The sequence below is a fragment of the Carlito syrichta genome, unplaced genomic scaffold, assembly GCF_000164805.1.
Source record: "Carlito syrichta isolate Samal-C Ts95f unplaced genomic scaffold, Tarsius_syrichta-2.0.1 Scaffold304336, whole genome shotgun sequence".
In the NCBI taxonomy this organism is placed as follows: Eukaryota; Metazoa; Chordata; class Mammalia; order Primates; family Tarsiidae; genus Carlito; species Carlito syrichta.
Window position 1 is genome coordinate 19535 of NW_007248432.1, and position 16032 is coordinate 35566.

Genomic DNA, 16032 nt, shown 5'->3' on the forward strand with positions numbered 1-16032 from the left:
TTTTGAGTTGGCGTCTCACTCTGTTGCCCAGGCTGAAATTCAGTGGCATGCTCACGGCCGCTGCAGCCTCGACCTGCTGGGCTCAGGTGATCCTTCTGCCTCAGCCTTCTAAGTAGCTGGAATCACAGGCGTGCACCACCATGTCCGGCTAATTTTTTGCTTCAGAGACGAGGTCTCACCGTGTTGCTCAGGCTGGTCTTGGACTCCTGAGCTCAGGCAGTCCTCTCGCCTCTGCCTCCCAAAGTGCTGGGATTATAGGCATGAGCCACCACACCCAGTACTTGTGTGTATTTTTAAGTCTTCCTGTGTCACATGGTGATGGCAGGGTCGGTCCTACAGTGATTATACCGTGGTGGCTTGGCTCAAGAATAGCACAAGCAAGCAGTAGCATTTAAAAACAGCTTATAGAAAGATCATTCACAAATCATATAACTCACCCATTTACAGTATACAGTTCAGAAGCGGGAGGAATGAAAAATCTGTGTGTACAACATGTACAGATGGGAGTGGTGGGTACATCACCTCAATAAAGAAACAAAATCCTGTGCCCTTTACTTTCTTTTTAAAAAAATTTAGATTAAACATTTTAAGTATATTTTTATGATTTTTATTTGTTTACTTAAAATGAGGATCTTGGTAGTGCAGTAGCTTATTGCAGCCTCCCGCTCCTGCCTCAGCCTCTCCAGTAGCTAGGACTACAGGCTCATACCATCATTCCCAGCTAGTTTTTGTTTTCTGTGAGACGAGGTTTTACTGTGTTGCTTAGGCTGATCTTGAACTCCTGACCTCAAGCAGTCTTCCCGCCTCAGCCCCCCCTCCAAACTGCTGGGCTTGGGATCACAGGTGTGAGCCACGATACCTGGCCTCTATGCTTTTCTATCTTTTTTAAAAACAGATGAGTCTTGCTCTGTGGCCCAGGCTGGAGGGCATTATAGCTCACTGCAGCCTTGAACTCAAGCAATCCTCCTGCTGCAGGCTCCTAAGTCATTGGGACTATAGGCTTGCGCCACTGCACTCTGCTCCCTGTGCCCCCCAGGCATCTTTCCCATCCTTCCTTATCAGTCATCTGCACTCCCCCTCCCCACATCCCAGCCCCTGGCAGCCACCAGTCTACTTTCTGTCTCTGGATTTTCCCGTTCTGGACATGTTATGAGGATTCTTTCACTTGGCATTACGTTTTTGAGATATGTGTTGTAATATGTATACGTACTTACTTTTTATGACTAAATGAGTTTTCATTACACGGAAACACCACGTTTTGCTTTTTCATTTGTCAGTGGATGGATATTTGGGCTGTTTTCCCCCTTGAACTGTTATGAATAATGCTGCTGTAAATGCTTTTGTGTGTCTATTTCTCCTGCATATATACCTGGGAGTGGAATTGCTGCATCCTGTGGTAACTCTGTTTAATTGTTTGAAAAACTGCCAGATTGTTTTCCACCATGGCTGGATTCCACCATGGCTGGATGATTGTATATTCTCACCAGCTGTGTGTGAAAGTTTCAATTTCTCTATGTCTCCACAAACACCTACTGTCTGACTTTTTGATTTTAACCATCCTGGTGTGTATGATGTATCTCGTGTGTGTTGTGTGTATGTGTATGTATGTTTAATGGAGATGAGGTCTCGCTGTGTTTCCCAGGCTGGTCTCAAACTCCTGGGCGCAAGCATCCTCCCACCTCAGCCTCTCAAAGTGCTAGAATTATAAGCCTGAGCTTCTGCACTGGGCTCATTGCGATTTTGATTTGTATTTCCCTGTTGACAATGATGGCTGGTATCTTTTCCTGTGCTTATCATCCATTTGTGTATCTTCTTTGGAGAAATGTTTATTCAGATTCTTTGCCTTTTTTTTTTCCCCCCTTACTGGGGATCATTTTATTAAAAAAAAATTTAAACTTTTTGTAGAGACAGGGTCTCATGATGTTGCCCAGGCTGGTCTTGAACTCCTGTCCTCAAGAGATCCTAGGATGACAGGCATGAGCCACTGTGCCTGGCTTAAAAAATTAATAGGTGATTTTTCTTTTTAGATTAGAAAATATAGTTTATTTCAAAAGTAAAGTAGAGAGAAAGAAAGAGGAGATTCACCTCCCCAAGGTAGGGGAGGAGAACAAAGCTAGGAAGCATGGTAATAGCTGTAGCTCAAAGAGCACGTGGCCAAACCAGAGTCTAGTCAGACAATGGCCTGAATTTTTTTTTAGAGCAGTTTTAGGTTTCAAGAAAATTGAAAAGAAAGTACAGAGTTTCTCCAGATTCTTAAAGACCAAAAAATAAAAAAATAAAAAATAAAAATAGGGTGCAAAAGCCCACATATACTCCGCTTTTCATGGCTTCCCCTACTTTTAGCATCTTGTTCTATTTGTTAGACTTGGCAAGCTGATATTGCTATATTATTATTAACCATGGTCCATAGTTTACATTAGGGCTCACTCTTTGTGTTGTATAGACTCTTGGGTTTGACAAATGCCTGTCACGTATCCACCGTTGCAGTGTCACATAGAGTAGTTCACTGCTCTGAAGTCTCTGTGCTCCCACTAGTCATTCTTCCCAGGGCCCCAACCCCTGGCTGCCACTGTCATTTTTACTGGCTCTAGTTTTGTCTTTCACAGAATGCCATGTAATAGTTGCCGTCATATAATATGTGGCCTTTTCAGATTGTCTTCTTCTTTGTTTTTTTTTCATGTCAACTATGGATTTCAGTGATTCTTATTTTTTCCCTTTTTATATTTTAAAGATGTAGGGTACAATTCAGGATTAGGTATACAGGTGGTCATTGTACAGGTAAAGTTCAGGCCTCCCTTTGGTCCCCACTTTGCCTGGTTTGAGATCAGGTACCCTTATTGATGTTGTGTCCCCCTCCACCCCCATATTGGCTTCTTTCACTTAACAGTATGCGTTTGAGATTTCTCCAATGGCTCCAATGGCACAATTAGTGTGGCTTGATCACTCATTTATTTTTATGGCTGAATACTATTCTGTTTCTTTGCGTGTCCCACAGTTTATCTATTTTTGAATGATTCGTTTTTAAAATTGGGTTTTTTAAAAATTATGGAATTGTACTGGTTCCTCATCTTCTAGATACAGATCCCTCATGCTCACATATTTGCAGGATGCAAGACCAATGTACAAAAATCAGCCAGGCATGGTGGCCCATGTCTGTCCCCAACACCATGCAAGGCTGAGGCAGGAGGACTGCCTGAGCCCAGGAGTTCGAGACCAACCTGGGCAACTTGACGAGACCTCGTCTCTACAATAAATAAAAAAATCAGCTGGGTGTGATAGCTCACTCCTGTAATTCCAGCACCTCGGGAGGCCAAGCAGGAGGACTGCCTGAGCCTAGAGCTTCGAGACCAACCTGGGCAACTTGGTGAAACCTCATCTCTACAGTAAATCAAAAAATTAGGCAAACAAACAAACAAAATCTAAATGTAAGAGCTAAAACTGTCAAATCCTGAGAAGCAAACATAGGGGTAAATCTTCATCACCTTGGATTTCAAATGTTCTTCACTGTGACACCAGCAACAAAAGACAAATTGATACATTGAACTTCATCAGGATTAAATGTTTTTGTCCATCTGAGGACACCATCAAGAAGGTGAAAAGACAGAATGGGTTGATGATGAGTGTGAGGAAGACACTCATCCCTTACCTCTTTATTTTTTTTTTAATCAGAGTCTTACTCTGACGCCCAGGCTGGAGTGCAGTGACACACTCACGGCCATCACAGCCTTGACCTGCTGGGCTCAGGTGATCCTTCTGCTTTAGCCTTCCAAGTAGCAGGTGCGTGCTACTGCACCCGGCTAATTTTTTAAAATTTATTTATTGTAGAGACAAGGTTTCGCCAAGTTGCCCAGGCTGGTCTTGAACCCCTGAGCTAAGGCAATCCTTTTGCCTCTGCCTCCCAAAGTGTTGGGATTGCAGACATGAGCCATGGTGCCTGGCCTCTGCTTACCTCTTAACCTGTACAACCTTAAGGCCCCAAACGCCACGTCCCTGCCTTTTGCTATTCCTTAAACTGCTGCTCATTTCATTTTCAGATTTGGTATTGCTTGATGCAAGGATAATGAAGTCAAAGGGTCCTTGGGACATGAGACACAGTGTGGGTACTAATGCCTGGATGAGTCTATGTTTAAGCAGTTCTAGTGAGAGCAAATGGTGACATACACACATCAGTAACCCACAGTACTCCTAGGCAAGACCAGCAGAGAGGGCACCACGGAAAAGCCACCTCCTGTTCCATCCACTGAGTTTTCTTTTGGCTTAATTGATGATCCCATGATACGGAACTATAATCTCATGTCCAATTGACCCTGGAAAAATTTTTTTTTTGAGTTGGTGTCTCACTTTATTGCCCAATCTGAAGTACAGTGGCATGATCATGGCTTACCACAGCCTCCAACTCTCGATCTCAAGTGATTCTTCTGTGTCAGCCTCTCAATAGCTGGGACTACTAGCATGCGCCACCATGCCTGGTTAATATTTTTTTGTAGAGATGAGGTCTTGCTATGTTGTCCAGGCTGGTCTTGAAAGTGTTAGGAAGACAGGCTTGAGCCACCGTGCCTGGCCTCAGTGTTTTATTTTTAATAGTAACAGCCTATCTACCAAAAGCCTCATTTTGATTAACAATTGATTTATAATTCACAATGTGATTTATCTTTTGTGATTGTCAACCCAATCATCGGTATAGAGCCAAATTTAAAGACCAGAAAAAGGGCCCAGATCCCCTCACTAGGCAGCAGGGCTCAAGTGGCTACACAACTGGCAATTGGCTTGGGAATGGGGAGTAATTACGTAGTTTTAAGCATGTAGGACCATGACCAGATGAGTTTCTGATAGGTTATTCCAGAAGCATCAAGGAAAACTATTGCAGTACTTGAGGTGAGATCACACAGTCTGGAAAGAACAGGATGAAGGATGTGGAAAATAACAATCCAGAAGTTTCAGAGGGTAGGCTGGGTGAAGTGCCTCATGCCTATAATCCCAACACTTTGGGAGGCTGAGGTGGGAAGATCGCTTGTGCCCAGAAGGTCAAGGCTGCCATGAGCCAGGATCATCGTGCTCATGCCACTTGCACTCCAGCCTGCGTGACAGTGAGATCCTGACTAAAAAACAAGCAAATAGGTAAAATAAAACATTGATTTTTGTCAGTGATCATGGTGATGTCAGGTGGGTACTGCCTGTGAGAATTTTTTGAGGAAATTTAAATTAATACAGTTTTATTCATATATAGTGTGTAACCACAAGTTGAGAGATAAATGTCTGCCTTCTTTTAAAAAAAATTTTTTTTTTCTGAGTTGGAATCTCACTCTGTCATCCAGGCTGGAGTGCAGTGGCACGCTCATGGCCATCCTGGCAGCCTCAGACTGCTGGGCTCAGGCTATCCTTCCGCATCAGCCATTCAAGTAGCTGGAACCACAGGCATATGCCACCATGCCTGGCTAATTTTTTGATTTATTGTAAAGACAAGGTCTTATGCTGCTCAGGCTAGTCTCGAACCCCTGGGCCCAGGCAAACCTCTTACCTCCACCTTCCAAATGCTGCGATTACAGGTGTGAGCCACCGCACCAGGCTCATTTTGCTTGTAAAGGCCTGGGAACCTATTTTCGGAAACTACTCAGTGGTAACAAAAAAATGACTGCCAGGATATCATAAAATTAAAATTCAGTTTCGTCTCTCCTTCATAAATTTCTTTTTATATTTATTTGTTTTATTGTGGAAAGTAGATTTCCTTGATCAGAAAGTCTAGCTAGGAAAAAAGAATTGAACACCCTGCGCCTTTGGGAGGCTGAGGTGAGTGGATTGCCTGAGCCCGTGGGTTCGAGACCTACCTGGGCAGGCGAGACCTCATCTCTACAATAAATCAAAAAAAATTAGCCGGGCGTGGTAGCATGCGCCTGTAGTTCCAGCTACTTGGAAGGCTGAGGCGGAAGGATTGCCGGACACTCCAGTCTGGGCAAAAGTGAGACTCCAACTCAAAAAAATAAATAAATAAATAAATAAATAAATAAATAAATAAATAAAAGAATTGAACACTATAGATTTTTCAGTTGCTTTGAATGACTAGAAATTAGTGTGATTGGGGTGGCGTGGAGGGGGCAAAACATCAGTAAGGGTACCTGATCTCAAACCAGGCCAAGTGGGGACCAAAGGGAGGCCCAAACTTTACCTGTTCGATGACCACTTGTATACCGAATCCTGAATTGTACCCCACATCTTTAAAAAAAGAAACAAAAAGACACCATGGTAATTATATTTTAAAAAAAGTAATCAGTGTGATTTTGCTGTGTGTCTCTATGCTACCGTTTTTTCTCTAGTAAGCAGATGGTAGGGCTTCGGGTGATGACATGCTTTCCTGCTTTGCTTTGTATAAGGGGCATGTCAGTGACATTGTGGATGTGAAAGCTGTTGGGAAGTGTTGCCTGATGGGCGTCAAGGCCTCCCTTTGACTCTAGGTCTTGTTACACTGAAGCACTCTACGGCCCCCTTCTTAAAAGTGGAGCCTTTTCTTCCTGGACATTATGAAGTTTTGGACCTGAAGCCGAACGGCAAAGTGGCATCCGTGGAAACAGTGAAGTACCATCACTGTCGGGGGGAACCCCTGCACGCCCTGTATGACAGCGTGGGGAAGCTCTTCCCAGGTAACTGCCCCTACGCACTCCTGCCCCCTCCCCAGGGAGGGAGGCTGGCCCCTTGCTTCGTGGCCTTGGCTTCAAGACCTGTTCCTGATTACTCTGAGGGTCAAACATCAGGACGTGGCAGGCTCTGCCAGTGAGCGGAAGGCATGGGGTGGGTGTTGGTGTTGTGCCCCTTATTTTATTAGCTAATTCAGAAAATCCAGAACTTCTCTGGAGCTGTTTCAGTGACTTCTTGTGCTGCAGGTTTTGAGCTAGAAACAGTGAAGAGCAACCTGCGGATCCTTTTTAACAATGCTGTGAAAAAGCGTTTGATGACTGACAGAAGGATCGGCTGCCTGCTGTCAGGTGAAGTCAGCTAAAAACCCTAACTATATACAGTGTATGTTTAATGATGGGTAACCATCCCTTTGGTTTTGACTATAAAATATTTAACTATATTATTTCATCTTTCCTTCATTCTAGGATGAAAAGGTATCTTACAAGCTGCATTTATTTGTTCATTTGTTTGTTTGTTTATTTTTTGAGTCAGAGTCTCACTCTGTTGCCCAGGCTGGAGTGCAGTGGCAAGCCCATAGTTACCGCAACCTCGACCTGCTGGGCTCAGGCAATCCTTTCGCCTCAGCCTTCCAAGTAGTGGGAACTACAGGCGTGCATCACCACACCCAGATAATTTTTTGATTTTCTGTAGAGATGAGGTCTCTCCAAGTTGTCCAGGCTGGTCTAGAACTCCTGGGCTCAAGCAGTCCTCTCATCTCAGCCTCCCAAAATGTTGGGATTATAGGTGTGAGCTACTGGCCTGGCAAGCTGAGTCTATTAGTCACAGTAATACTGCAACTTGAGTGATACTGCAGCTATGTTAACTGATGTAAGAGTGAACTAGTAAACATTCTTTATATTTCTGTGTAGTGCTTTTTAACCAGTTCAAACACTGCTACCATGATCTCAGTTTATATGTTTTTTTTTCTGTAAAAGTTGATTTCAGTTGACAAACAGGATTATCATTAGTAAACTACAGTCCTGGTGTTTAACAGGAATGTGTGTCATCTTTTCCTGTCTTTTTGTTTTTTTTGAGTCGAGGTCTCACTGTCACCTAGGCTGGAGTGCAGTGTCATTATCATGGTTCACCGCAGCCTCAACCTCCTGGGCTCGATCCTCCTACCTCAACTTCCTGTTAGCTGGGACTATGGGCATGCACCACCAGGCATAGCTAATTGATTTTTTTGTAGACGAGACCTCCCTATGTTGCCTAGGCTGGTCTCAAACACCTGGGTTTGAGTAGTACTCCCACCTCTGCCTCCCAGAGTGTTGGGATTACAGGCATGAGCCACAGTGCCTGGCCAGTCAGTCCCGTAAGGCACATAACCAGTCTGCTTTCTCTCTTGCATGTAGGGGGCTTGGATTCCAGCCTGGTCGCTGCCACCCTGCTAAAGCAGCTGAAAGAGGCCCAAGTACAGTATGCTCTCCAGACGTTTGCGATTGGCATGGAAGACAGCCCCGATTTGCTGGCTGCTAGAAAGGTATGGCCTTGTCTCTGCCCATCGTGTAGTTAAAATGGATTTGTTTTAGAAGGAAAATCGAGTCAGTGGTTGATGATTCTACTTTTGCTGCTGTATTGACTCAGGCAATTGCTTTAAATTAAATGTATTAAAATGGAATGAAATGCCTGTTGAGTATCCCCTGTGTTGTATGCACACTGTGTTCTGGGTACTTGTATCTGTTATGACCCACAGAATCTTCACAAAGACCCTGTAATACTAATTTTGTCTTTCTGAAAGTAAAGACATGAACCGGCTGCAGTGGTGCATGCCTATAATTTCAGCTACTTCAGAGGCCGAGGCAGGAGGATCATTTGAGCCCAGGAGGTAGAGTCTAGCCTGGGTAATATAGTGAGACCCCCAACTCCTAAAAAATTTTTAGTTTTTTGAATCTGAGTCTTAATTTATTGCCCAGACTGGAATGCAGCCACCGCAGCCTCGACCTGCTGGGCAATCTAAAAGAAAGAAGAGAAAGACAGTGATATTGTGTGGCTAAGACTGCAGGCTTTGGAGCCTGATTTCTGTTTCAAATTCTGGCTTTCCTCATTTACATAACGGGAGTGACATTGTCTACAGTTGGATAGTTTTAGGGTAAAATGATACAATTCTTATAAAGTAAGTAGGGTGGAGCCTAGCATGCAGTAAGTACGTAGTGAATGCTAGCTGCTATTATTATCTTTTGTTTTTATAAGGCCTGTTTAGACCTTATCTCTGTTCACGAGACCCAGCTCCCACCTGTGTGGAGAACTCTCGAAGGGTAGATGACAAGGGGCTGAGTGGTCCCAGATCAGGGTGGTTGATGCGGAGGGGACCACAGAGAGCCACAGAGAGCAGCCAGAGATCGGGGCCGTTCTTTACAGGCACAACATCCTGTAAGACCAGACACTTCAGTAGGGCCACAGGAGCCCAGGTTTGGAGTGGGACCATGTGGTGCCAGCGTGTGACATCCTGGTTAGGTAGAGTAGGTGGGGGTGAGGCGCTGGTTGGGAGAGTGGTTGACTCCTTGGAGAGGTAAGCTTCTTGGTGGCTGAGCAGAGGTCAGAGGGTCTGGGGCAGGCGAGGGAACCTGGCTGGTGGGGGTTGTCCTGGGGGACCCAAAAACCCTAGAATTTATTTATAAGACATTGTGTGTTTATTCTTACATGTTCAAACTCCAGCCACCTTCAAAGTACTCTCTGATGTAATATACCTATTGAGATACTTTTTCCACTGCTCAAAACAGTTTCAAAAATCATCAGTTTTGATGCCTTTTGGTACTTCTGCCATTTTTTGTTTCACCTCTCCCATGTTGGCGAAACGTTTCCCTTTGAGGACTTTTTTCATCCAGGGAAACAAAATAAAGTTGCTGGGGACAAGATTGGGTGAATAGGGATGGCGGGACACGTGGGTCATGCCATTTTGGGGCAAAAACTGCTGAACAGTCAGTGCGGTGTGGGCAGGTACACTTGTAAATTACCTTTCGTGGAGAAATGTGTTGAAAGAATCTTCAGACAAAATTCACTGAAGCTGAATGCAGCCTCATAACAACACTAGCTGGCACACTGATGCTGATGGGTTCCTAGAACACTCACCTAGCAGGGGAAGCCTGTACTACAAGGGGCCTGCCCTCCAAAAGAGACTTTGGGATTTTTGGGTTCCCTTTGTTTGTGGTGGTTTGTAAAATCATATCCCCTTTCAACTTGTTGGTTTTTCCTGTTGTTAATTCATGCCTTGTGGACTCCTGGCATGTTTCATTTTCAGGGGTGATTCTTTCCTTTAACTAGCATGTGGATGTTTCTTTACATAATTAGGTAGCAAATCACATTGGGAGTGAACATCACGAAGTCCTCTTTAACTCTGAGGAAGGCATTCAGGCCTTAGATGAAGTCATATTTTCCTTGGAAACTTATGACATTACCACAGTTCGTGCTTCAGTGGGTAAGGTATTCTTTTATGGTATTTAAAAGGTTTTTTTTAATACTGAGAAAATACAAGGTCTAAAAATTATTATTTCAAACAAGTATTAAAAAAAAATGATTCAAGAATGAATGCAGGCCAAGAGGTGGCTCACGTCTATAATCTCAGTACTTTGGGGAGACCGAGGTGGGGAGATCCCTTGAAGCCAGGAGTTCAAGATCAGCCTGGGCAGCATAGTGAGACCCTGTCTCTATTATTGAAAAAAAAAAAAGAATGAATATAGATTAAATTCTTACATTACTAATCGTTTAAGACTACTTAAGAATTCTCTGACTCTCTTTTTGAGGGAAGGGAACAGTAAATACACAGTTCAACCTTGACATTTATGCTGTCACTGTTTATGTTTCTCCAAGGAGTGGACACATACCTTCTGCCCCTCTCCTCATTTCTCTATATGAAGTTTCTTCGTTCCACAGTCTGTATAAAATGAGGAAGTAGCTCTGTGTTGTAACGCGTTTTTCATAAGAGGCAGTTGTTCAGATGTATTTTGATAACTCTTCCATCATACAGCATGTCAGTCACTGGCTGTCATTGCCCTGTGGACTGTGCCAGCTTTATCCTGTAGAAACATCTTGAGTTTGGAAGCAGCCCTGAGTCACACTGATCCCATGTGGCTGAGCCTTCATACACTATTGCCTCTCTTAAAAGAGACTTGCCCTGGAGGGCAGAAAAATCTTATGTATCACAGTGGTGCATGGCTCTCCAAGCATCACGATAAGCAAACAGATGGACTCTCGCTGGTGTTGGAGTTTCATGGGATGGGGCAGGATTAGGGAAATCAGCCTCTAAACAGGCTCCCTAGGTGGGTGAGGAGGAGCCCTGTTGGGAGGGATGGAACCAGGCAGGCATGTTCTAATAACTTAAACAGTCTCCTCCACTTGTGCAAAACCTAATAAGCAGAGAGGGGCAAGGGATAGAACCCAACAAAATCAAAAAGAAGCTAAAATTGAAACTACCCAAGCCCTTTTTTTTGACTTGGAGTCTCCCTCTGTCGCCCAGGCTGAAGTGCAGTGGCATGCTCATGGCCACTGCAGTCTTGACCTGCTGGGCTCAGGTGATCCTTCCACCTCAGTCTTCCAAGTAGCTAGAAAGACAGGCGCACGCTACTACACCTGGCTAACTTTTTGATTTATTGTACTACCCAAACTCTTAATTTTTTTATTTTTTGTGTTGGACTCTAATTTTTTCACTAGACTGGAGTGCAGTGGCACACTCATGGCCACCACAGGCCTCAAACTGCTGGGCTCAGGTGATCCTTCTGCCTCAGCCTTCCAAGTAGCTGGAACTATAGGCATGCACCACCACACCCGGCTAATTTTTTGTTTTATTGTAGAGACAAGGTTTTGCCAAGTTGCCTAGGCTGGTCTTGAACCCCTGGGCTCAGGCAGCCCTCTTGCCTCTCCCCCCAAAGCACTGGGATTACAGGTGTAAGCTATCACGCCTGGCCTCAAACTTTTTTTCCTGTATGGTACCATCACTGTTCACAGGCGTGTTCTTTAGGTTTTTAAGTCATTATTCAGTTTACTAAAATTTCAAGGTGGACGTTCTTAGTCTAATAACATTATAATTTTAAAACCTGTTTCTAAAATTATAGAATGGTTCTGGGCTATTTTATCTTAACAGTGTTACTTTTGGATTAAGTACCTATAAATGACTTGTAAGTATAAGGTCATTATTGTAGAAACTACCTTATATTGATGTGAAGTCCAATATAGTAGTGAAAGTGTGCAGGTGTTTCCAAAAATCAAATAAAAAGCTTTTTTCGTGGAGGGTTATGTTGACATTGACATGAATTTCTCTCCTTGAAGGTATGTATTTAATTTCCAAGTATATTCGGAAGAACACGGACAGTGTGGTGATCTTCTCTGGAGAGGGATCGGATGAGCTTACGCAGGGTTATATATATTTTCACAAGGTGAGCACTCTAGCATGGGTGGACATGTGTGCTGTATTCAGAGAAGTGGGAATTACTTGACTTTTCTGTCTTCTGTCTGTTCAGCTAACACAGTTGGCTATACAGTACTGTGTGTACTTAACAAGCTATACTGACACCTGCAGGAGAGAAATAATACATAAAAAGACACAGGTGTTCACTGCTAAAGTTCATAACCTGAAGGCGCATATGTAGGGGACTTACTGTACTTAAAGCTAGTTAAGAATGAGAGTCACTTTTCTGTTGTTCCTCATCCCTGTGGAGTTATGGGTGTTGTGCAGTGTGTTCGTCTTTTTTCTTTTTTTTTTTTTGAGTTGGAGTCTCACTCTGTTACCCAGACTGGAGTGCAGTGACCACTCCCAGCCACCACAGCCTTGACCCGCTGGGCTCCCGCGATCCTTCCACCTCAGCCTTCCAAGTAGCCGAAACTACAGGTGTGCGCTACCACGGCTGGCTGATTTTTTGATTTATTGTAGAGATGAGGTCTCACTGCCCAGGCGGTTCTCAAACCTGCGGGCTCAGGCAATCCACTTACCTCAGCCTCCCAAAGGCGCAGGATTACAGCCTGAGCCACCGAGCCTGGCTTTTTTTTCTTTTTTGAATTGAAGTTTTGGAGTTTCACTCTGTCACCCAGCCTGGAGTGCAATCACATACTTATAGCCACTGCAGCCTCGACCTGCTGGGCTCAGGAGATCCTTCTGCCTCAGCCTTCCAAGTAGCTGGGACCACAGGCATGTGCCACCACCACGCCTGGCTAATTTTTTGATTTATTGAAGAGATAAGGTTTCGCCATGTTGCCCAGGCTGGTCTTGAACCCATGGGCTCAGGCAATCCTCTCACCTCCGCCTCCCAAAATGCTGAAATTATAGGCATGAACCACTGCGCACAGCCAATGTGTGCATCTTACTTGTTCTCACACGCACAGTTCTGATGGGAGGAGTGAGGTGTTCACTCCTTTCCTAATCTTGGTTAGCTTTTCATACTCACCTTTAGCACTGGAATATATTTAACAGATTTGTGATCAGCAAATTTTTCACTTTCCTAATACTGATTGTGGGTGAAAATTTAAAAAAAATCTGAAGCTGCTTGCTGTAAATGTCTGTCATTAAGCACAAGTGAAGTGATCTTTTCTAAATTGTCACCTTTCTCATAATACAGCTGAAAGTTGCAGATATCTCCAGAATTTGCCTCACATACTACTCTTGATTAGCATTCCGTATTTATATTCTTATTTGGATTGTAAACCAAATATTAATTATTCAAAAACAGAATTGCAAAGATGTAAATTTACATCAGTGGCAACCAAGAACAGAATTTGGAATGATGTAATTTCACGTTCACGATCGCAAATGAGTTAAGAGGGAGAAATAACAACTCAGAAAGCAAAAGTGTGGGTTGTCGGGCTGTCAGCTGTTTTGTCTGTTCACCAGGCCCCTTCTCCTGAGGAAGCCGAGGAAGAGAGTGAGCGGCTGCTGAAGGAACTCTACCTGTTTGATGTCCTCCGTGCTGATCGGACCACGGCTGCCCACGGGTAACTTGACATTTTCAGAAGGGATTTAAAAAAAAAAACTCAAAAAATGAAAAGTTCCCTGGCTGAGTTTTTTTTCTTCTTTTCGGTTGGCTATATGCTGCAAACTGTGACTTTTATAGAGAAAATGGAACTTGTCTCTTAGCCCTAAAAGAACTAGACTAAATAAATAATGTAGTCGTAGTCATGGGGAGGGGTCTTCTTCTTCCGGTTGTTTTAGGCAGAGTTTGCATCTGTGAAGGGTAACAAGCATTCTGCTCACGTCTGAATAACCATGAGGGACAGCTCCTCAGCCATCTGTAGTCTCTCTAAGATTGTAAACTCCATGTAAGGCCTATCCGTGTTTATGGGCCCATCTGCTCGTCCTAACCAGAGTCTGTAGGATTCCAGGAACAGATGAGATGACGTTTGATGAAATATAGTGGAACACTGATTTATATTGCATTTTGTATGTGTATTCTGAATTATTTGGTGGTAAAAAACTCAAAATGGCCATTGCAGTTGTGAATTATGTATATGCACTAACTGTGTTACATAATTGACATGTGGCCCAAGACAATTCCCCTTTACTCCGTACAGCCCAGGGCAACCCAAAGGTTAGACATCCCTCATGTGGATTTTCTTTTTCCTTGAAGCCTTGAGCTGAGAGTCCCGTTTCTGGACCACCGGTTTTCTTCCTATTACTTGTCTCTGCCGCCAGACATGAGAGTACCAAAGGTGGGTTAATCAATTTGACGGAGTCTGTCTGCCGCCTGCAGGTCGTGTCTGCAACTCTGACTGATGTTCCTTGTGTTTTCGTGTCAGAATGGGATAGAAAAACATCTCCTCCGAGAGACGTTTGAAGACTCTAATCTGATTCCTAAGGAGATTCTCTGGCGACCAAAAGAAGCCTTCAGCGATGGAATAACCTCAGTGAAGAATTCCTGGTTTAAGATTTTACAGGAATTTGTTGAACATCAGGTATGATGTCTTTAAAAACATTTTCTCAAATGGGACGATTTGGGTGCAGAGCTGCCATTACTACTATTCATTTTGTATTTAGTTTGAATGTTTTGTGTCTGTAGGAGAGATTCATAGTCTCTACAAACTACAGAGATTCATAGTCTCTTACCTCTTTTGTAAGAATTATGTAAGAATTTGGCCAGACTTGGTGGTGTACGCCTATAATCCCAGCAGTTTGGGATGCCAAGACGGGAGAGTTGCTTGAGCTCAGGAGTTCGACACCAGCCTGGGCAACATAGTAAGACCTTGTCTCTACAAAAAATTAGCTGGGTGTGGTGGCACATGCCTATAGTTCCAGCTACTTGGGAGGCTGAGGTGGGAGAATTGCCCGAGCCCAGGAGGTTGAGGCTGCATTGAGCTGTGATTATGTCGCTGCATTCTAGCCTGGGTGACATAAGTGAGCATGAAAGCTTATAAAGTAGTATCTAGACTTGAGAGAGAGAGGAGACTTACTAATCATCACAGGCCTTCATTTAACATGTTTTAGGCCCCTCTGCTGGAGCCAGATGTTCTTAGGCATAAATGGCTGAAACACTCAACTGCCAAGTGTTAGAAGTGTGCATGTGAATGCTGTTTAGAGGTCGCAGCTCTGCACGGACAGGTGTCTCAGCATTTCTGAGTAACGAGTGCTTCAGCCTCACTCCCAGCTTATAGGCATGCTTTATTGAGCTTTGTTTGATTTGTGAACTCCAACTAGAGACAAATCTTTCCCTGCCATCTACAAACCCCCTTGCTCTTACACCCTTTGTTCTTATAGGTTGACGATGCCATGATGGCAAATGCAGCCCAGAAATTTCCCTTCAACACTCCTAAGACCAAAGAAGGCTACTACTACCGTCAGATCTTTGAGCGTCACTACCCAGGCCGGGCCGACTGGCTCAGCCATTACTGGATGCCCAAGTGGATCAATGCCACCGACCCGTCTGCCCGCACACTGACCCACTACAAGTCGGCTGCCAAAGCTTAGGCACACCCTTGGTGGCGGAGGGAAAGCGGCATTTCTCCTTGTGACGGGCAGGGAGCCTGGGGGCGGCTGGGGGCATTGAGTCACCACCTGGGCTTACTTGGGTTGGACGAAATAAACATTGTAAATCTTATATGTTGCATTGTCATGAATACTCCCATGGCCCCTTCACTAGAGGTGACCAGGGATGGGGTGGCCTTTGTTGCATTGTGGTGAGCTAGGAAGAGAACAGGTCTGGTGCTGGCAGGACTACTTTAGGGGACGTTTGGGTCTCCACCCATGGGCCACGGGGCCTCCTTCCAGCCTTGCCTCGTAGTATGGTCCTCGTGCAACCTCCCTGTCTCCGTTCTGCCTATGCTCTGTCAGCTGGTCCAGCTGACTCTGGAGACCGAGTCTGGCAACTCTGTTTTGTAAGATAGTAATTCAGTTTTCAGGTTTTTTGAGTTGGCATCTCTTTTGGAGACTGGGTCAGATTTTCTTTA

General features: G+C 44.3%; 1 protein-coding gene across 5 annotated transcripts in view; it reads left to right on the forward strand.

Annotated features, from left to right (window-relative positions):
- Positions 1 to 15683, forward strand: part of ASNS (asparagine synthetase (glutamine-hydrolyzing)) — a 23333-nt gene extending 7650 nt beyond the window's left edge. For all 5 annotated transcript variants that reach the window (XM_021713195.1, XM_021713198.1, XM_021713196.1 and 2 more), the window contains 9 exons: positions 6450 to 6635; positions 6876 to 6977; positions 8022 to 8149; positions 9958 to 10084; positions 11932 to 12038; positions 13487 to 13587; positions 14220 to 14301; positions 14389 to 14544; positions 15344 to 15683. In XM_021713195.1, coding sequence (XP_021568870.1) covers positions 6450 to 6635; positions 6876 to 6977; positions 8022 to 8149; positions 9958 to 10084; positions 11932 to 12038; positions 13487 to 13587; positions 14220 to 14301; positions 14389 to 14544; positions 15344 to 15553 — 1199 coding nt within the window. In that variant the 3' untranslated portion in view covers positions 15554 to 15683. The remainder of the gene's footprint in view (positions 1 to 6449; positions 6636 to 6875; positions 6978 to 8021; positions 8150 to 9957; positions 10085 to 11931; positions 12039 to 13486; positions 13588 to 14219; positions 14302 to 14388; positions 14545 to 15343) is intronic.
- The last annotated feature ends 349 nt before the right edge of the window (positions 15684 to 16032 follow it).